This window comes from Phocoena sinus, chromosome 1 (genome assembly GCF_008692025.1).
Source record: "Phocoena sinus isolate mPhoSin1 chromosome 1, mPhoSin1.pri, whole genome shotgun sequence".
NCBI classification, from domain to species: domain Eukaryota; kingdom Metazoa; phylum Chordata; class Mammalia; order Artiodactyla; family Phocoenidae; genus Phocoena; species Phocoena sinus.
In genome coordinates this window covers 95934365-95957761 of record NC_045763.1, presented here as the reverse complement: position 1 = coordinate 95957761, position 23397 = coordinate 95934365, and the positions used below count along the sequence as shown (strand labels likewise).

Sequence of the window (23397 nt, the reverse complement as noted above, 5' to 3'; positions counted from 1 at the left end):
TAAAAAAAAAATCAAGATGTTCAGATGAGGGAAGACCCTTGAAAACAGTAAGAAATAGATAATAGTATAATTTCATAATTACTTTTTCTTCTTTTCTGAGCAACTTGGACAATGTCTTCACACTAAGCAGGCAGTTTCATGTGAAATGACTTCTGCTAAGGAACAAAATGATCAGAAAATGAAATCTTCAATTTTAGAAATACTAAACTGTTTAGAGAAAAATTACACTGTGGTTCTCAAGTCATTAAGAAAGTGAATAACACCAACCGTATGGTGTATTTATTATTTCCACATTTTAAAACAAGTTGTTCCCATAAGGTAAACTTTATCTCTTTCATAGGCCGTGAAATAAAACAATTCAAGATGATTATCTTCAACAATCTATGTTTTGGGGTGTCATGAAGGCAGGGATGAGGCATGGGGCTTAAATCTGGGGAACTGTCTGAAAATCCTTATGAAGAAAAGGATACAGAGGCCAAGGAACCTACCTCATCCTCCAAGTAGTCAGGCAACTTACCTTTCCCTACCTTAGCAGGAGACATAAGTTAGAAGGTATATTACATGGGAAAATTGAGCCATATGGGGCCTAGACTTGGAAAGAGCAGGACCAGCAGAGATTGGGAGAGCTGTCATACTGAAACCAGATGGGTCAAATTAAGGAAAGTCAATATACAGACTGATGATGATTCCCAGTTCCTTTGTGTAGCTCAGTTTCAGTACTGTGACAGCTGTGTCTCACACACATGGACTACTCTCTTCTTGTATCCAGATAGGAATTTGGAAGATTTTTCTCTAAAGAAACAGAATAGACTCAAAATAAAAAATCTAAAATCCAGCCCCATCATAAGGTTCTTGCCAAACGATCAGGTTCCCACCCAGTGAGCCTCCCTTGCTTCCTCCACACAGAGCTTCCAGTCAGTTCTTGGCTTGGATGCCCTTCCTCTTAAATATAAGCAGACAACAAGGAGTAACCAGGCATTTGAGAAAAGGCTTGAAGTGAAGAACAAATAAATGGGAAAAAGAAACTTGGAAGAATTACAGACATTAGAATAGGCAGAAGAAAGAAGCCTTAAAGTTATATTCTCAGAATTAAGAGATGACAATGTATCCATAGAAGTGAGCTGGATGTTTTATAAAAGCAACCATCAGATAATAAGAAAGAGCTCTTCTAGTTGAGTACAGAAACTGGAAAATAAAGTTGAGTAAATCCTTCAGAAAATCAAAGAGAGATAATATGAGAGAAAAGATAGAGTAGGGGGCTTCCCTGGTGGCGCAGTGATTGAGAATCCGCCTGCCAATGCAGGGGACACGGGTTCGAGCCCTGGTCTGGGAGGATCCCACATGCCACGGAGCAACTAGGCCCGTGAGCCACAACTACTTAGCCTGCACGTCTGGAGCCTGTGCTCCGTAACAAGAAAGGCCGCGATAGTGAGAGGCCCACGCACCGCAATGAAGAGTGGCCCCCGCTTGCCGCAACTAGAGAAAGCCCTTGTACAGAAACGAAAACCCAACACAGCCAAAAATAAATAAATAAATTTTATAAAAGAAAAAAAAAAAGATAGAGTAGACAAGTGACCTGAGAAGTCCAGCCTTCACTTACTAGAACTCCAGAAAGGGAAACTGAGAACAACAATTATCAAAAAAAGAATTTTTTTTTAGAACTGAAGGGTATATGGCTCCAAATCAAAGATGCTACCAAGGGCCAAGGACAATATTGAACCTTTAGTATAGCACATAACTGAAAGGCATATTAACATGAGTTTGCTACATAGAGAAAACAAAGCATCTGAGAGTTTCCAGGGAGAAAAAAAAATCAGATTACATACAAAGACTTGGAAATCAGGATGGCACTGAATTGGATGTTAGAACAGTAGAGCGATGCCTTACAATTTGAGAAGCAAATAATTTCTCACCTATAATTCTATATCCAGCCAAACTGTGAACTAAGGATTATTAAGTAAAATAAAAATATGTTCATAGATGTGAGGCCTTCTGAGTATTACATCCCATGCATTCATTTATAGGAATCTGAAGGATGAGCTAGTAAGCCAAAAAAGAGGGAATCTAGGAAATGGGAGCAAAGGGATGTCCAGGACTACAGTAATTCAGCAGGCTTAGAGAGCAAGCAGTGGTGATTAGACCAAGAGGGTGGAGAGCTTGCTTGGGAAAGATGAATGTCTCCCCATAGAAAAAATTATTAGGTACAGTACATGGTGTTGAAAAGGTATCACTGAGGGGTTTATAATCCTCTTGGAGAATTTGGAAAAAATCTGTGGTAGAGACAAAGAAACTTGAGCAAAACAAAAACTTGAGGACTTTTTTTTTTTGCGGTACGCGGGCCTCTCACTGCTGCGGCCTCTCCTGTTGCGCAGCACAGACTCCAGACGCGCAGGCTCAGCGGCCACAGCTCACGGGCCCAGCCGCTTCGCAGCATGCAGGATCCTCCCGGACCGGGGCACAAACCCATGTCCCCTGCATCGGCAGGCGGTCTCTCAACCACTGTGCCACCAGGGAAGCCTGAGGACTTGTTTTTTGATGTCAGATGTTCTTCGAATGTGACAACATGACACAACTGGGTAAGATGATGGCTTAGCTTTGGAGAGGTTACACAAAGAATGAGGTGCAGCACTATGAAGGCATGAGCATAAGTGGAGAAACAGTGATTTTCCATCCTGACATCTAAAATTGATAAAGACCCAGAAGGAGAAGAGAGGGAGAAAGGGCCTGAGAAAATAATATTTGAAGAGATTATAGCTGAAATCTTCCCTAACATGAGAAAGGAAACAATCAATCAAATCCAGGAAGCACAGAGAGTCCCATACAAGATAAACCCAAGGAGGTACATGCCAAGACACAAAGTAATCAAACTGACAAAAATTAAAGACAAAGAAAAAATATTAAATGCAACAAATAACATACAAGGGAACGCTGATATGGTTATCAGCTGATTTTTAAGCAGAAACTCTGCAGGCCAGAAGGGAGTGGCACAATACATTTAACATGATGCAAGGGAAAAACCTAAAACCAAGAGTACTCTACCCAGCAAGGCTCCCATTCAGGTTTGATGGAGAAATCAAAAGTTTTACAGATAAGCAAAAGCTAAGAGAATTCAGCACCACCAGACCAACTTTGCAAAAAATGCCAAAAGAACTTCTCTCTAAAGAAAAGGCCACAACTAAAATCAAGAAAATTATGAATGGGAAAGCTCACCAGTAAAGGCAAACATAAAGTAAAGGTAGGAAGTCATCCATGCACAAATATGATATCAGAACCAGCAATAATGAGAAGAGGAGAGTACAAATGCAGGATATTGGACATGCATTTAAAATTAAGAGATCAACAACTTAAAACAATCTTGTATATATATAGACTGCTACATCAAAACCTCACGGGAGATATATAATGAGAGGAGACAAGATGGCAGGGTAGAAGGTCACATGCTCACCCCTTCTTATGGAAACACCAGAATCACAACTAACGACTGAAAAACCACCAACAAAAAAACGCTGGAACCTACCAAAAAAGATATTCTACATCCAAAGACAAAGAAGAAGCCACAATAAGACAGTAGGAAGGGCACAATCGCAATAAAATCAAATCCATACACACCAGGTGGCCAACTCACTAACTGGAAGACAATTATACCACAGAAGTTCTCCCACAAGAGTGAAAGTTCTGAGCCCCACATTAGGCTCCCCAGCTTGGAGGTGTGGCAACAGGAGAGGGAGCCCCCAGAGAATCTGTCTTTGAAGGCCAGCAGGATTTGATCACAGCAGTTCCACAGGACTGGGGGAAACAGAAACCCCACTCTTGGTGAGTGCACACAGGATCTCATGTGCACCAGGACCCAGGGAAAAAAGTGGTAACCTCATAAGAGACTGAGCCAGACTTACCTGCTAGTATTAGAGGGTCTCCTGTGAAGGCAGGGGTGGCTCTGGCTCACTGTAGGGACAAGGACACTGGTTTGACAAACTCATTGGCATGAGCCCTCTTGAAGGCCGCCATTATCTCACCAAGACCTGGCCCCACCCAACAATCTGTAGTCTCCAGTTCTGGGATACCTCAGGCCAAACAACCAACAGGGCGGGAACACAGCTCCATCCGTTAGCAGACAAGCTGCTTAAAGTCTTCCTGAATAAACAGCTGCCCAGTAAACACACGCCCTGACACGGCCCTGCCCACCAAAGGGAGAAGACCCAGCTCCACCCACCAGAAGGCATGTACCAGTCCCTCCCACCAGGAAGCCCGCACAAGCCTCTTAGACAGCCTCATCCACCAGAGGGCAGACAGCAGAAGAACTACAACCCTGCAGACTGCAGAACAGAAACCACAATCACAGAAAGTTAGACAAAATGAGACAGCAGAGGAATATGTCCCAGATGAAGGAACAAGATAAAACCCCAGAAGAACTAAGTAAAATGGAAATAGACAATCCACCTGAAAAAGAATTCAGAGTAATGATAGTAAAGATGATCCAAGAGCTTGGAAAAAGAATGGAGGCACAGATTGAGAAGATACAAGAAATGCTTAATAAAGACCTAGAAGAACTAAAGAACAAACAGGTGAACAATACAATAACTGAAATGAAAAAATAAACTAGAAGGAATCAGTAGCAGAATAACCGAGGCAGAAGAATGGATAAGTGACCTGGAAGACAGAATGGTGGAAATCATTGCCATGGAACAGAATAAAGAAAAAAGTATGAAAATAAATGAGGACAGTCTACAAGACCTTAGGGACAACATTAAATACACCAACATTCACACTATAGGGGTCCCAGAAGGAGAGAAGAGAAAGGATCTGAGAAAATATTTGAAGAGATAATAGCTGAAAACTTCCTTAACATGGGAAAGGAAACAGTCACCCAAGTCCAGGAAGCACAAAGAGTCCCAGGCAGGATAAACCCAAGGAGGAACACACCAAGCCACATAGTAATCAAATTGATGAAAATTAAAGATAGAGAAAAAAATATTAACGGCAACTAGGGAAGAGCAACAAATAACATACAAGGGAACTCCCATATGGTTATCAGCTGATTTTTCAGCAGAAACTCTGCAGGCCAGAAGGGAGTTTCATGATATATTTAAAGTGATAAAAGGGAAGAACCTACAACCAAGAATATTCTACCCAGCAAGGCTTTCATTCAGGTTTGACAGAGAAATCAAGAGTTTTACATACCAGCAAAAGCCAAGAGAACTCAGCACTACCAGACCAGCTTTGCAACAAATGCCAAAGGAACTTCTCTAGGCAGAAGAGGCCACAACTAGAATCAAGAAAATTACAAATGTAAAATCTCATCAGTGAAGGCAAACATACAGTAAAGGTAGGAAATCATTTCCACACAAATATGATATCAAAACCAGCAACCGTGAGTGGAGGAGAGCACAAATGCAGAATACTGAAAATGCATTTGAAATTAAAAGACCAACAACTTAAAACAATCTTGTGTATATATAGACTGCTATATCAAAACCTCATGGTAGCTGCAAACCAAAAATCTACAATAGATACACACACAAAAAAAGAAAAAGGAATCCAAACACAACACTAAATTTGGTCATCAAATCACAAGAGAACAAAAGAGGAAGGGAAGAAAAAACACCAACAAAAACAAATCCAAAACAATTACCAAAATGGCAATAAGAACATACATATTGATAATTATCTCAAACATAAACAGATTAAATGCAACAGTCAAAAGACACAGACTAGCTGAATGGATACAAAAACAAGACCCATATATATGGTGCCTACAAGAGACCCACTTCTGATCTAGGGACACATACAGACTGAAGTGAGAAAATGGAAAAAGATATATCCATGCAAATGAAAACAAAAAGAAAGATGCAGTAGCAATGCTACAGATCTGGGGACACATACTGACTGAAAGTAAGGTATGTAAAAAATTCTATTCCATGTGAATGGAAATGAAAAGAAAGCTGGAGTAACAATACCCATGTCAGACAAAATAGACTTTAAAATAAAGACTATTACAAGAAACAGAGAAGGGCACTACATAATGATCAAGGGATCAATCCAAGAAGAAGATATAACAATTGTAAATATACATGCACCCAACATAGGAGCACCTCAATATATGAAGCAAATACTAACAGCCATAAAAGGAGAAACTGACAATAACACAGTAATAGTGGGGGACTTTAACACCCCGCTTTCATCAATGGACAGATCATCCAGACAGAAAATCAATAAGGAAACACAGGCATTAAATGACATATTAGACCAGGTGGACTTAATTGATATTTACAGAGCATTCCATCCAAAAGCAGCAGAATACACATTCTTCTCAAGTGCACATGGAACATTCTCCAGGACTGATCACCTGCTGGGCCACAAAGCGAGCCTCAGTAAATTTAAGAAAATTGAAATCACATCAAGCATCTTTTCCAACCACAATGCTATGAGACTAGAAATCAACTACAAGGAAAAAAACTGTAAAAAAAAAACACAAACACACATGGAAGCTAAACAATATGCTACTAAACAACCAATGGATCACTGAAGAAATCAAAGAGGAAATCAAAAGATACCAAGAGACAGATAAAAATGAAAGCACGATGATCCAAAACCTATGGGACACAGCAAAAGCAGTTCTAAGAGGGAAGTTTATAGATACACAGCCTTACCTCAGGAAACAAGAAAAATCTCAAAGAAACACCCTAAGCTTACACCTAGAGCAACTAGAGAGAGAAGAACAAACAAAACCCAAAGTCAGTAGAATGAAAGAAATCATAAAGATCTGAGCAGAAATAAATGAAATAGAGATGAAGAAAATAGAAAAGATAAATGAAACTGTAAGCTGGTTCTTTGAAAAGATAAACAAAATTGACAAAACTTTAGCCAGACTCATCAAGAAAAAGAGGGAGAGGGCTCAAATCAATACAATTAGAAATGAAAAAGAAATTACAACTGACAACACAGAAATACAAAGGATCATAAGAGAGTACTACAAGCAACTACATGCCAATAACATGGACAACCTAGAAGAAATGGACAGATTCTCAGAAAGGTACAATCTCCCAAGACTGAACCAGGAAGAAATAGAAAACATGAAAAGAAATTGAAACTGATTAAAAGACTCCCAGCAAACAAAAGTCCAGAACAAGATTGCTGCACAGGCAAATTCTATCAAACATTTAGAGAAGAGTTAACACCTATACTTCTCACACTCTTCCAGAAAGTCACAGAGGATGGAACACTCCCAAATGCATTCTATGAGGCCAGCATCACCCCAATACCAAAATCAGACAGAGATACCACAAAAAAAGAAAATTACAGGCCAATATCACTGATGGACATAGACACAAAAATCCTCAACAAAATACTAGCAATCTGAAACCAACAATATATTAAATGTGATCATACACTGTAATCAAGTGAGATTTATCCCAGGGATGCAAGGAATTTTCAGTATTTGCAAATCAATCAGTGTGATGCACCACATCAACAAATTGAAGAATAAAAACCATATGATCATCTAAATAGATACAGGAAAAGCTTTTGACAAAATTCAACACCCATTTATGATAAAAGCTCTCCAGAAAGTGGGACCTAAATAGTCATTTCTTCAAAGAAGAGATAAAGATGGCCAAGAGGTACATGAAAAGATGCTCAACATCACTAATTATTAGAGAAATGCAAGTCAAAACTACAATGATATATCACCTCACACCAGTCATTATGGGCAACATCGAAAAGTCCACAAACAATAAATGCTGGAGAGGGTGTGGAGAAAAGGGAACCCTCCTACACTGTTGGTGGGGATGTAAATTGGTACAGCCACTATAGAGAACAGTATGGAGGTTCCTTAAAAAACTAAAAACAGAGCTACCATATGATCCAACAATCCCACTACTGGGAGTAGATCCGGAGAAAAACATGGTTTGAAAAAAAGTTTCAGGATACAAAGTTAATACACAGAAATCGCTTGCATTTCTATATACTAACAACGAAAGATAAGAAAGAGAAATTAAAGAAACAATCCCATTTACCATAACATGAAAAAGAATAAAATACCCAGGAATAAACCTACCAAAGGAGGCAAAAGACTTGTACTTCAAAAACTATGATGCTGAGAAAAAAATCGTAGATGACACAAACAGATGGAAACATATACCATGTTCTTGGACGGGAAGAATCAATGTTGTCAAAATGACTGTACTACCAAAGGCAATCTGCAGATTCAATGCAATCTCTATCAAATTACCAATGGCATTTTTCACAGAATTAGAACAAAAAATTTTACAATTTGTGTGGGAACACAAAAGGCCCCAAATAGCCAAAGCAATCCTGAGAAAGAAAAACGGAGCTGGAGGAATCAGACTCCCCGACTTCAGACTATACTACAAATCTACAATCATCAAAACAGTATGGTACTGGCACATAAACAGAAATATAGATCAATGGAACAGGATTGAAAGCCCAGAAATAAACCCACAGACCTATGGTCAATTAATCTATGACAAAGGAGGAATTTCCCTGGAAGTCCAGTGGGTAAGACACCATGCTTTCACTGCAAGGAGCATAGGTTTGATCTCTGGTCAGGGAACTAAGATCCCACATGTTGCACAGTGCAACCAAAAAATTTAGAAAAAAAATTTTTTTAAATCTATGACAAAGAAGGGAAGAATGTACAATGGAGATAAGACAGTCTCTTCAGTAAGTGATGCTGGGAAAACTGGACAGCTACATGTAAAAGAATGAAATTAGAACATTCTCTAATACCATACACAAAAATAAACTCAAAATGGATTAAAGACCTAAAGGTAAGCCCAGACACTATCAAAACTCTTAGAGGAAAACATAGGCAGAACACTCTGACATAAATCTCAGCAATATCTTTTTGGATTCACCTCCTAGAGTAATGAAAATAAAAGCGAAAATAAACAAATGGGACCTAATTAAACTTAAAAGCTTCTGCACAGGAAAGGAAACCATTAAAAAAAATCAAAACGACAACCCACAGAATGGGAGAAAATATTTGCAAACAAAGTGACTGACAAGGGATTAATCTCCAAAATATGTAAACAGCTCAAGCAGCTCTATGTCAAAAAAAACAAACAAAAAAAAATCCCAATCGAAAAATGGGCAGAAGACCTAAATAAACATTTCTCCAAAGAAGACATACAGTTGGCCAAAAGGCATATGAAAAGATGCTCAACATCACTAATTATCAGAGAAATGCTAATCAAAACTCCAATGAGGTATCACCTCACACTGGTCAAAAAGTCCACAAACAATAAATGCTGGAGGGGGTGTGGAGAAATGTGAACCCTTCTACACTATTGATGGAATGTAAATTGGCACTACCACTATGGAAAACAGTATGGAGGTTCCTTAAATAACTAAAAATAGAACTACCATATGATCCAGCAATCCCATTCCTGGGCACATATCCAGAGAAAACATGGTTTGAAAGGATACATGCTTCCCTAATGTTCATTGCAGCACTATCTACAATAGCCAAGACATGGAAGCAACCTAAATGTCTAGGGACAGAGGAATGGGTAAAGAAGATGTGGTACATACAGACAATGGAAAATATTACTCAGCCATAAAAAAAATGAAATAATGCCTTTTGCAGCAACATGCATGGACCTAGAGATTGTCATACTAAGTGAAGTAAGTCATATAAAGACATGATATCACTGCCTGCCATGATATCGGCAGGCAGACTCTCAACCACTGCGCCACCAGGGTAGCCCTGGAATCTAATTTTAAACAATGATACAAATAAATTTATTTACAAAACAGAAATGGACTTTGGGATATTGAAAACTAACTTACAGTTACCAAAGGGGAAACGTTGTGGGGAGGGATAAATCAGGAACTTGGGATGAACATTCACACACTACTATATATAAGATAGATAACCAACAAGGACATACTTTATAGGACAGGGAACTCTACTCCATATTCTATGATAACCTATAAGAGAAAAGAACCCAAAAAAGAATGAATATATGTATATGTTTAACTGAATCTGGTTGAGAGTCCGCCTGCCAATGCAGGGAATACGGGTTCATGCCCCGGTCTGGGAAGATCCCACATGCTGTGGAGCAGCTGGGCCCATGAGCCATGGCCGCTGAGCCTGCGCGTCCGGAGCCTGTGCTCCGCAATGGGAGAGGCCACAACAGTGAGAGGCCCGCGTACCGCAAAAAAAAAAAAAAAAAAAAAAAAATTAAAAATTAAATTGATAAATTGTACTTTAATCATGTTATTTAAAAATATTCAAGTAGATATTAAAAAATAACAAGGAAAAATAGGTGAAATACTTGAAATGGGACTTGAGGTAGAATCTGATAAGATGGGGTAGTGCTGCTTTTTCATTATAGTTTTATAGTACGACTTGACTTTTAAAAATTATGTTCATGTGTTACTCTGATAAAAATGCTTATGCTATATGCTAATTGCCATAAATGCTATGAAGGAAATTAGGGATACTGTAATGAGAATAATGGAGTGGAGAGTGCCAGATACAGGACAGTGTTCTTTAGCTGGAATGGTCAGAAAAGACTCTCTAAACCTGCAGGATGAGAAGCAATGTGGGTTGACAGAGGCTGAGAGTTTTCCAACACAGGAATATAGTCTATGCAAAACTCTAAGAATTCTTGAACCTGAAAGAAGCCTGGAGACTAGTAAAGAAGGGGTTTGTTAGAGATAAGATTTAAGAGGAAGATGTGAGTCAGATTATACTAGGTAGTAATAAGTCAGTGGTTATCCTAACTTTAACCCAAGGTACCATCTACATAAAATGCCCTTAGCTTTTCTTCTGTACTTGGTGGAAACCTCACATGTCCTCCTCCCTTTACAAACTTGTCAAATGCCTACCATGTGTATTTTAAATATTGGATTGGTCAAAAAGTTCGTTTGGTTTTAAATAAAAATAAAACATTTTTCATTTTCACAAAGAATTTTATTGAACGTATTCACTAACCGAACAAACATTTTGGCCAACCCAATATTTAGCATAGATTAGATGTGGGTATTTACACTGGGTTACATGAGTCCATATGTGAATCAGAAAATTTTCTAGAATATTGATTTGAAAGATAGCTGATCTCAACATAAAAGTTTTTCCTTTAACTTTTATTACCCATAATCTGATATATTTTGTCAATAAATGCTAAACCTGTATTTGATGCGAAGGGTCATTAAAGAATATTTTAACATTGAATTTGGGCCTTTTATTATTATTGTTATGGGATCTGGGTATGCTTAAGACCAGTATAGTTTAGGAAGAATTGAATTCTGGTTTTGAAAATATCTACCTTTTAAAAATTTTATTCATTACTACCAGTTTCTTAAGAAAATTGGTTATCAAAATTGTGGACTACAAGAATTAATCTTATATCTAAAAATAATTATTTTAAAATAATTTAAATTGTTTTTTAATTTTCTTACAATACTCAAAGGAAATTTTGTTTCATACTGTTCTACCTAGAAAAGGTGAAATATTGGAGGAGTGCGTGTATGTGTGTATACGTGTATGTACATCTGTGTGTGTCTTAGGCAGGGCAACACTTCCCTACAAGTCTTTTTCCTTCTTGTCCTTAAATTCCCCACAACTCTCTCTCTAACCCGATACCTATTAATTCTTTTCTTTGTCCCATTTATTTATTTGATAAATATTTAGTGTATGTTAGGCAATATTCACTTCACTGTTGTAATCTTTGTAGAGCGTTTGTGTTTGGACGTATCTAAAGGACTTTTTTCTGCATTATTTTTTTGAAGTACTATAATTAGTACAGAAGTAAAAACAGTTCAGATCTGCCACTAAATTAAAATCCTAACAGATACATATTTTTAGCCTCTGTTCTCTTCCAGGTACATTACCCAAATTTTCTGCATCTTTGTTTCTTACAGGTATGCTGGAGCAATGGAAAGATTGCAGGCAGAGACTGAACTTATTAACAGGGTAAATAGTACTTACCTTGTGAGGCACAGGACCAAAGAGTCAGGAGAATATGCAATTAGCATTAAGTAAGTGGGACAAGTACTTTTTACAGAAATAGCTTTCCTGTTTTCATAATTGCATAGATCATCTGACATATATAACACTGAAGCTGAAAACCAAGGTTCTAATTGCAGCAGAAATAATGTATCATCTCTCCAGACAGTTCATTAATACTTGAAAATATCTGTTAGAAAAAATGGTATTGTGTTATAGGCTGCTAATTGGCATACTACATTTCTTTCATAACATTGTACTTGATATGTGTATGTTTCTAGTAAATCCTAAGAATTATAAATTACTAGATTTTATTTTGTTTTTCCATATTCCCACATTGATCTTATAAATAAATTGGGCATAGTGATTGATCAAATCTAACCCAACCCCCTGTCTCACTTCAAATATTGGTTGTATCTTCAACCAATCTAGTGAATATATTTTGTTAATTAGCTGTCACCAGTGTATTGGCATAGGTATATATTTTGTCTTCAGAATTAATTCCTATAATGTTATTGGGGCATGCCCTCTGGTAATTATTGATTTCTACTGATTAAAAACACATTTATATTCATAAGTTATTCATTGCCCACAGGTACAATAATGAAGCAAAGCACATCAAGATTTTAACAAGAGATGGCTTTTTTCACATTGCAGAAAATAGAAAGTTTAAAAGCTTAATGGTAAGCATTGATTAGTTCTTTTCAATCTGTGGTCCTTATTTTTCTCCTATTAGAAAGGTCAGTTTAATTCTAGTTTCTTGGAGTATTTGCTCACTGAAACATTGTTTAAAGAGAATCATACCATAATTATGCAGCAGAATCCTGAAAATTTTAATTGTAAGAATTCTAGTTAAGTTTTATATTGCCCTAGACATATTTTTCATTGTAAACTAAGTTTACAAGTTTTAGATAATATTTCAGAGTCCACACTAGAAGATTCTTAGAGCCACAGACACGTTCAAAACAATCAACTTTCAGTTACTTGTGTTTTACCTTGTTTGAATGACACACAGCAGAGTTTTAACATGCTTCTTTCTTCCTCTGCCTCTATCTCTTCATTTAGGCAGAGGAAGATATTTTAAATTATAACATTAAAAAGTTGTAATTGGTAAAATACCGCTCACATTTAGGTTCATTTCATGCAAAACATGCTGTCAAATGGAAAACCTTTTTGTATTTTCTGCTATTTTAGCTGACCTGTACTACAGCTCTCCTTCATTACCTTGGACAATTAAACATTAACAAGGTGGCATTTTTACCACATGACAGTGATATTTCATAGGAATTTTACATTTAAATTGAACAGTATGTTGTTACCAAGTTGTTTCAAATAAATAAAGATTATTAATTCTGATGATTTTTAAAAGTGTAACTTAGCATATAAGAATAGTATATGTCATATCAACAATACATATATCAGTATGTCATTACATGTGCATTGCTTGTGCACATGCTTGTGCATTTACTGTCAATGCTTGTGCATTGACAAGTTCTTATTTCATGAAAAATGATCTCAAGTCTGTTTCTCAAGTTTGCAAGCGTTTCTTGAGATAATGAAGAACTTGGAGATAGGACATAAGATGCATTTGTAGCACCCTGCTAAGTACCTTGAGTAACATTGGGAAGGACCACTCATTGATTGAACCATCAGTCAAATGATACACACTGCATCGTTCCAGAAAACATCTCAAAGCACTTTGCAGATTTGCAGAAAACATCTCAAAGCACTTTGCAGATGTTAACATTAAAGTTAAAACTGAGCGTAAGAGAGCCTTACAAAATAAGCCAGCTTGAAAGCTTTATCTAAAAATTTAGAACTGCTTCAAGACAGGAATCAGCGTTTTAAAGAAATTGAAGCATCTTGAGTTGAAAGAAAAATAAGAAAACCTCTCTGGACATAAATATCACATTCCCAATTCAAAAGCTAAGGATGGGTAGCAAGACTGTGTCCTGGAAAATGTAAACCCTGTCAAGTTGGCAACCAAGATCCAGGTATCCTCCCTGCTGGCAGTGAGTTATGTTCTGCTGGAACAAGCAGGCTGTGCACAGAGAAAACTGGACCTGAGGAGGTTCTTCCCTAAAGGAAAACCTAGCAGGGAGGTAGCAAGTGGATGCACAAATAATGAGTAACAGCCCCAGCCGAGACATGATAAAAGCGTGAACAGGAAGTCTCCACATCGCTGCAAGACACACCAGCTTGACTCACCTGAAGAAATTAGGGTGGTTGGTAATGAAGCTTCTCCGTGGTATTATAGTTAATACGAGACTTTAAAAAAAAAAATGCTGTTGGGCCAAAGCTGACTACCAGCCTTGATGACTTTGAAAGCAACAAAACGGACTTCCATCACAGGAGATAAGCAAAGAGGATGAAAGGAATAGTCACTGGAGAGGGCCAATCAATTCAGCTCTTTATCACCTGGATTCAGCTCAAGAAAGTTCCTCATCCTCTAAGGTCAGATGTGAAAAGCCAGTAAATACTGCATGACCTGGATTAGTGGACACAGATCCTCAAGTTCCTATCTGCATGTAAAGCTGTTATTATAATATAAGCAATAAAGACCCAGAATTCAAATAACTTGGACCAGAGAGCAGTAAAAGTTTCTGCAATGATGTTCTGGAAAGGGAATTAATAGTTGTCACAGAGCTAAAATAAACTCCCCTTATACGCTATGTGTAAGACATCAGAAATGCCACTGCAAGAGACACATGCATGTTTTTTCCTCCATATCTGGGGATCTTTTGTAAGGAAGTACATAGTGCAGAGGGTTAAAGGGAGGGGATTAAGAATTAACTGCAAAACTACAATGGAAAAAAAAAAAACTTCAGCAAAAGGATATGACAGACAAGGAGCTGAAAAATCTCAGCCTTAGATGAATACTTCTGTCAGCTCTTACAAAATCACTGTAAATGTTGCTGAAGAGAGTGTTGAAGTTGTCTGGACCTACTTCCTCCTCTTTGTTTCTGTTCATTTGTTGAACAAATTTATATTGAGTCCTCACTATGTGAAGTTACTGTGTTTTTGCACAATTCAAAAAGGACTCAACTGTTCAAAACAGCTTTCAAATTAGTAGATCTCTGTGTACTGAGAACCTCACAATATTGCTGTCCTTTGACCCTCCACTGGGAAATGCCACATAGATACCTGATCAGAAGGAATGGCTCCTATCTCAGTAACTAGCCCCTCTGGAAGAAGGGAGAAGGTTGATAGGCACCTTGGGAACGTAGGAGCTTCTCTGAACCTGCATCATGCAACCTCAAGGAGGTTACATTTTATCGTGTTGGTGTCAAATAACACGGTTCCCATTATAAATACATAACAGTCTATGCATTTTCTTTAGTTCAGTATCTTCCCATCATGGCTGGTAAAGTTATATTCATCTACCTAATGACACTCATTAGGGCCTGGAATTAAATTTAATTTGGAAAGGATGTAAAATGAAAACAAAATCCAGAATTTGTTTTAAATTAGCCAGTTTCTCAAAAAGAAGATTGGCCTCAGGTGGTTATGACCTAACCTTTTCCCTCTGGTTTCAATGGCTTGGTTAATCAAAATCTTTGTTTTTCTTAGTCATTAAATCCAAATTCTAAATGAATTTCAGTATCCAGATTACAAGGCATTAATTTTGTTCTAATTTTCATGTATGCCAGACAGTCCACATCCAAATGCTGTTTATAAATCATCTCCACTGCCTGTTTCCTTGGTAATTGGAATGACTGGCTCTCACTCATTATTTTTCAGAGAGACCTGAATTGTTGACGCCACTGTGTCAGTGTGAGATAAGGAAAGCTTAGCAATTTCTTTTGTTTAGAGTCTTCTTATTTACTTGTAGTACTTGAAGGTCAATGATTGCTAAAGCAGAGGTGGATTAGACTAAAATACTGAAAGGCATAAGTTGGAAGAGATCCACCATGGCACTATTTAATTCTACCCAGTTAGAAAGATGTAGGGAGATTTACCCTCATAAGACTGTAAAAATGGAACTAAAATATCTTCCATGCTCAGTGAAGTGATAAAAAAGTGTTTTACAGCTTACCAAGCCACATGACCCTAGGCCTTGGAAAAGTCATTTTTTTCTTCCATAAAATTTGGAGGTGGATAGGTATTAAATGATGACCAAGTCCTTTTCAGTAATGATAATTCTGTAGTTTCTAGCCAACTTCACGTAAACCTTAATTCATACCAATTCATGATATCATGCATAAAATTCATATTACTTATAACAAAATTACACTGAAGTTCAAAGTTATTGGCTTATAATTACTCTCAGGTTGATTTTCACATTTTTGCTAAAGAAAAGAACACATTTCATTCAGTTTAAATGAGAAGACTAAGAGAACTGTTTCATTTATATATATATATATATATATATATATATATATATATAGTCTTGCTGATGCAAATGATCATAAAGTGTACCGTTCTTCCAGAGACCTTACAAAATTTTGCATTTAAAGAAATTAAATGATAATATTGGTCTCTAAGTAGAATTTAATTCCAGACATTGCCTTTGCGAGCCAGGCTAAAATCACCATAATATAAATGCCATATTCTGATCAGTGAAGTCATTTTGAGGATATAATCTTCTGATATTTTAACTTTTTTTTTTTTTTTAAGTTGGTCAGGTTCCACACTCCTTTGCTTCATCAAGGGCACCCATAATCTGGGCCCAAGCAAGGAAGAAAGGATGGAAGAAAAAAATATTTTTAAGTGTCAAACCATAGCATCTTGGGTCTAAGAGAACAAATTCCTGGTATACCATAGATACTTAGAAGATGCTCCTTCCCTTTGCTTCACTTTTTGCATATTTACATTTGCCAGGTACTATTTGCTAATAATATGATGTAGTTCAGAGCACAAACTTTGGAGCCAGACACCAGTTATACAAACTTGCCCAAAGCTGATTAATCTCACTGAGCGTTGAGCATCAGGGTGAAAAGGCACATCTCTTGTTTCTTGTTTGAAGATTGTAAGAAACTATATAAAAGGCCTGGCACATGGGATCATGGTAACTCTCATGATTATTCACACGTACCAGGCACTTTATACATTCTTCGCTATAGCCTGTGAAATGGTTTATTATCCCCAGATGTGAAAGGTGAAGAATCTCCATTTGCTTCATCCAATACTTTAGCCAAACCAGGCTCCTTTTAGTTTATGAACGTGGTCTTTGTTATGTTTGTGTCTGTTCCCAGCCTGACCGCTCTACTTAAAATAATCCTTCCCTCCTTCCTGGCTTTTGAAATTTTACCTGTTCTTCAATTTAAGCCAAGCTACCTCCATCATGAACTCTTCCCTCATCCTCCCCACTGGACTCAGAAAAGGAAGCTCTCTTTCTTGCCTTTGAACTCCCATAATCCTTCACTTTCCTTCAAGGGTGAGGACACCTAGGAACCTTATCTTCAAAATCTCTGTGACCCCTGGAACTCCCCGCACGATGCATTCCACAACTCATCCGAGTTTGGTCAAAAATAATAACTAAATCATTGATGATCCTCTTTCTCTTCTTTTGGGTGATTTTTGGCCCGACTGATTTGTTTTGGGAACTTTGAACATACCCATTGAGTGGAGATACTGAATCGACAACAGTGTGGTTTTTTAAAGAAATGAGTTGCTTTTATACTGTTTGTTTTAAACAACAGTGCTGTAGTAGAAGCACTGAATAGTTAGATTAAAAGTGATTATGCTTTTATTTTCATTTCAGGTTTTTCTAAGAAACGTCTATAGTACTCATCTAATGATAGTATGCATTTTTCCATTATGAATTAATCATTTTTCAATTTCTGTTTGAAGTAGAGGGATTCAGATTTGTGCAGAACCTATGAAACCAACATCTTGAAAGAAATTTCCTGAAATTTTAGTATGAAAGATGGTGGGTAGTTATTATATTAGGCTTGGATGCATTTGGGGCAAATTAGGTATAAGAGAAAATTGGAAAGAACTACGTTATTGTACCAGATGACATTAAGTACCAGATGACAGCTATGAGAAGGGCACTAACACTTCCTCATAAGCCAGAAACAATGTCAAGTAAGTAGCATTTGTAGCTTAACAACTTTGGCTTACCATGGAAGAGTACATTTAGGATTGAGTTTGTTTTTCTGCTTATGTTGAAAGAAAATGCAGGAAGCTAGAAATTGCTATATATTCATAAAACAGCTGTTGCCTTTCTAAACAAAAATAAAGGGAGTTATTCCATAAATAAGAACAATAATTACTGCTCTGAAACTGAGGTTTAGTATGGCTTCTCTTTACTTACTACAACTGACTGAAGACTACAGGATGTTGGGCAGCAAGAGCGGGTAACTCACATTATAAATGGCCTGGGTAGCAAGGGCAATTACTAGTTAGGTGTCATGCACCCCCAGGCTGCAGGGAGAAGATGATCATGTACTCACACTAAGATAGGCTTATGGAAAATTTAGCATTAAATTGATCATCCCTCTATTGTATATAATTACGTGTCAAGGAATTCATGTGTTTGATTCTTTTTTCCTAAAGGAACTTGTGGAGTACTACAAGCATCACTCTCTTAAAGAAGGATTCAGAACCTTGGATACAACTCTGCAGTTTCCATACAAGGAGCCAGAGCATTCATCTGGACAGAGGGGTAACAGAGCAGGCAACAGCTGTGAGTATTGTAATTTAGAATACAATTTGCTGTCACTTAAGGATCGAAGGCATGATAACATTAAACATCTTCATTCCAGATTCTGGAATAGAACCAATTAATATGCTGATGCATTTAACAAGGAATTTTTCTGGAGCAAAGCAGAATCAGATGGACCAACAGGTTTATGAACATGCCTAGATTTAGTTCTTCATGCCAAATTAAAAATCATGTGTGTGTTAAATCCATCAGAAATATAGGGTATGTTAATATGTAAGTTTTGTACTTTTCACTGACTTTTATATTAGCCAAACGCTTTTTAACTGATACATGTTTATGGTCATAATCCTGTTTGATTAACAGTATTTAAGCAAGGCTGGTGCACAGTTCTCCCATCTAACCTTGCACTGCAAGTCTTCTTATAGATTCTATTTCAATGATTACTTTCGGAACTCTGAAATAGCTAAAAGCATGTTTCCTCTGATGCCAATATTTAAAAGTAAACATTAGCCACTTCTTTTCAGAATGAGCACTGTGCCACAAATAATCACAAAAGATTAGCACACAAACAGAAGGCATGTTATAGTTTGAGTGTGAGTTCAACTCAAAAACGTTTTTCTCGTCACCGTTTAATGTCATATAATCTTCCTGTTAATAGATACAGCATGTAGAGAACACTATGATGAAAAAATGCTATGAATAAAGTGTGATTTCATCCTCTTATTTTAATTTCATAAAACTTTTTTAGAAGAGAAAGGAATACAATTTTATTACCCTCAGAAGGTTTGGCCTAAGCAAAATAGGAATATCTAGAGGTATTTGAAATAAAAAGAATTTGCATCATGTAATATAACTTTTTTCCCCTAAAAGCAGAAACTGAAAGGGAAGCAACGCTCAGGGCACTAACACCACCAGTAAAATTTCATAACATTTCCATAAAGTAAATATATAAGTAATTTGTCACATCAACTGACATTTTTTTTTTTCAATTTGAATAACTTAATAGCTGTTCTCTTCACAAGGATCAGTGATAAATGAACAAGATTGTGCAATGAAAGTAGTCAGAGCACACTTTTTGTTGAAACTGTAAACACATTAAAATTTATCTTTCAGTTTTTAGCCCACTCTTACCCAGTTATCTTAGATGTTCATATAGGCCATAAGTTTTGCTCATTCAAAAATGGAACTTCCCCAGGCTTCCCTGGTGGCGCAGCAGTTGAGAATCTGCCTGCTAATGTGGGGGAACGCAGGTTTGAGCCCTGGTCTGGGAAGATCCCACATGCCGCAGAGCAACTAGGCCCCTGAGCCACAACTACTGAGCCTGTGCGTCTGGAGCCTGTGCTCCACAACAAGAGAGGCCACGATAGTGAGAGGCCTGCGCACCGTAAGGAAGAGTGGCCCCCTCTTGCCACAACTAGAAAAAGCCCTCTCACAGAAACGAAGGCGCAACACAGCAAAAATTAATTAATTAATAAACTCGTACCCCCAACATCTTCTAAAAAAAAAAATGGAACTTCCCCTTAAGAAACAATTTTTTCTACAAACTTCTTAAAAGCCTACCAGGGTTATGACATTTTTTCCCTACACGAAAAGTATAATTTTCAATTCTTTTACTTTGCCTTCCCAGTAGCAGGAGATAAAGTTGCCCAGGAGGTCAGTTACACTAAAAATCCTGTCTGAGTTGTTTGCTTAGTTTTAGAAAGTCCGGGTGAGAGGGACTGGCAGTCAGGGAGAGCCGGTATCCCAATCAGTGGAAGGTTCTTAACCCTCTATTTCACTGTGTGGTCACTCTCAGGCACTCCTGTGCTTGGCACATGTGGGCACTCAGAGAATATTGGTCAACTACGAATGAAGCTGCCTAGCTAAAATTTTTTTCTAGTGTTTGACCAAGTATTCAGTGCTCAAACTTCTTTAGCCACTAGGGATGGCATTACAGGCTCTTTTTCTTTTTCAAAGCATGGCCAATAACATGATTTTGAGCGTCCATGCAAGCTACATTCAGTTATTCGTTCCTTCAGCATATAATAATTACCTAACGCAGAAAACGCGCTGTTCTAGGTCTTGGGATTCAGCAGAGTCCCTATCCTTATGGAGCTTATATTTTAATGAGGCAGCTCTGGCAAGTCTGGGTTAGGAGTTTGATATTTTTATATAGGATGATCAGGGAAGATCTCACTCCTGAAGTGACCAGAAAGAAGTGAGGGCACGTGCTGGTACGTCAGTCAGCAATAATTTCCTGATGGTCTACACTCCGAGATTATTCAGCAGGATTATAATCTTAGATCAAATGTATATTATCCCAGTGTTTTATTTACTTGTTGCTGACGTTTCGTATGAAATGAGAACACTATGATGATTTTGAGCATTGAATGAGGTGCTGTACATTAAAGCATTTAGCAGAGTGCTGGTAACATGGTAAACACGCCATAAAAGTCAGCTGCTGCTGATTCTACCACTTCTACCACAGCTGCTGCTTTCCTACTACTACTAGTCACTCCTCTAACACAGCAAACATTTTCCTGTATTTCTAATTGTTGAATTACTAGTTTTAACTCATAGCAATTTACATCTTTGCTTTTATGATTTTTTAAAATACCCCTTGCTTATTTTATACCAAGTCCTGATTAAAGGTTAACCCTTAATTAAAACACTGCTTCAGTTTTTACACACGTGTCTCTCAGGAAGTGGTAAAGAGGAAACTCTACATATTCTGTATAGAAAGATTGTGTAGGATGTCTTTAGAGTCCTTACCTCTGGTTCACAGCTTTGGGTGTGCTGCTGAATACCATCTCAGAATAACTTTTATGAAGAAGTAGTACCTTGGGATACAGGACAGGGCATGGCATCTTCGTTGCTTCTAAGTAATGGAGGAAGCAGAGCAGGCAAGCCAAAGCCTAGGACCACGCTGTGTTCTGGGTGGAGGTTGAGATTGGAGTTCTAACTCCTGAAACCTGCGATTTATTATTATTTTTCTCCTACATGTTATATAGTCACCTTGGAAAAGAAAGTCCCAGGGCATCGTAGAAGAGGCTGCTTGCTTCTGTATTAGTTTAGGTTTGGATGTTCTTGGGAGAATTAAAAACTCTTCTCAAGTTTGTAAAATATGGTAAGATTATGACAGGCCTACCTCATGCAATTGCAAAATAACATATATAGGGCTTCCCTGGTGGCGCAGTGGTTGAGAGTCCGCCTGCCGATGCAGGGGACACGAGTTCGTGCCCCGGTCCGGGAAGACCCCACATGCCGCGGAGCGGCTGGGCCCGTGAGCCATGGCCACTGAGCCTGCGCCTCCGGAGCCTGTGCTCCACAACGGGAGAGGCCACAACAGTGAAAGGCCCGCGTACCGCAAAAAAACCAGAACAACAAAAAAACATATGTAAAGACACTAATTAGAATGAAACAGACATCCAGAGGATTGGGCAAGGAGCGTGTAGCATTTGTAGGTGAGGAGCCCGTTGTAAGCAAGGCTCTTTCCTAGGGCTGTGAGACTGTTTTTGCCTCCACAATGACTTGAGTGTTTCCAAGAGAGATAATGAGAGGAAGGAAGAGAACAAAGAGCAGTCAGGCACATCAGTGAGCCGTTGTGCTTCCCTAGAAACTGCAGTGGCTCCGTGGTTCTGTGGATCTGTGTAAGAATCCCATTACTTTCCAAAAACGGTCGCAGGAAACGTGCCTTAGACTGCTGCGGGTGTACCCCTAGGGCCTGTGTATTTGAAGGGCACTGAACTGACTTTTGCCTTTCTTGCTGTACAGTGAGCGCTTAATTATTTTCAGGTCTGCTACTCAGTAGCCGTCTGACCCCAGGCAAGTCACTTAGCCTATCCGGGCCTCAGCTTTCTCACCTGATGAATAAGGAATGAGATTAGATATTTTATTATGTTCTTTAAAAAACAGCATGCTAGGTTTTTTGTATGCATGAGAGAAGGAGGTAAGGTAGAATGGTAATAGACCGTTACACTTGGAAAAGTTACACAACTAGCGTTTCATTACCTATTAATAGACCTTAAGCATTTTCCCAAGTAAATGGAGAATTAGTTGGACCACAGAGGTGGCTAATGTTTAAAAAAAATGTTGGTTTTCACTATATTTACATGATCTCAAAGTGTCTTCTCACGAGACCTTATTAATTACTAAAGAGGGAAAATAGAAACACCTAAAAGTGATCAAAGTTAACATCACCAGTAATGGGACAACTAGATATCATGCACCTCCTAATGTGATGCTCTGAGAAGGATGTAACACCACTTTTGTGGTATTCCTGCCCCCCAGGGTGCACAATTTGAATCTAATCATGAGGAAATATCAGAGAAACCCAAACTCAATGACATTCTACAAAATAACTGGCCTACGCTCTTCAAAAATGTCAGTGTCATGAAAGACTGCAGAATTGTTTCAAATTGAAGAGAAGGAGACCAAAGAAACATGACAGCTACATGCAACATGTGATCCTAGGTTGAATCCTGGACGAGAATTTTTTTTTTTTCTATAAAGGATACACAGGGATCAATTAACACATTTTGAATAAGTTTCTAGATTAAATAATTTTTGTTTTTGATAATTGTACTGTGATTATATAAGAGAAGAAAATGCCTTTGTTTTTAGGAAAGACACACTGAAATATTTAGAGATAAAGGGCATTGTCTGCAACATATTCTAAAATAGTTGAGGAAAATATAGAGATGATAAACATGGTAAAATATTAACACTTGAGGAGTTTGAGTGAAAAAATATATAAGAATTCTTTGTACTATTCTTGCTACATTTAAGTCTGAATTATTTCAGAAGCAAAAGTTTTAAAATTTCGAGATGATCCGTT

At 37.8% G+C, this 23397-nt stretch overlaps 1 protein-coding gene across 1 annotated transcript in view; it reads left to right on the top strand.

Moving 5' to 3' along the window:
- VAV3 (vav guanine nucleotide exchange factor 3) overlaps positions 1 to 23397 on the top strand; it is a 406520-nt gene that overhangs the window by 365443 nt on the left and 17680 nt on the right. Inside the window, exons 23-25 of the mRNA XM_032621142.1 lie at positions 11887 to 12003; positions 12567 to 12654; positions 18473 to 18602. Of these exons, the coding sequence (XP_032477033.1) occupies positions 11887 to 12003; positions 12567 to 12654; positions 18473 to 18602 (335 nt within the window). The remainder of the gene's footprint in view (positions 1 to 11886; positions 12004 to 12566; positions 12655 to 18472; positions 18603 to 23397) is intronic.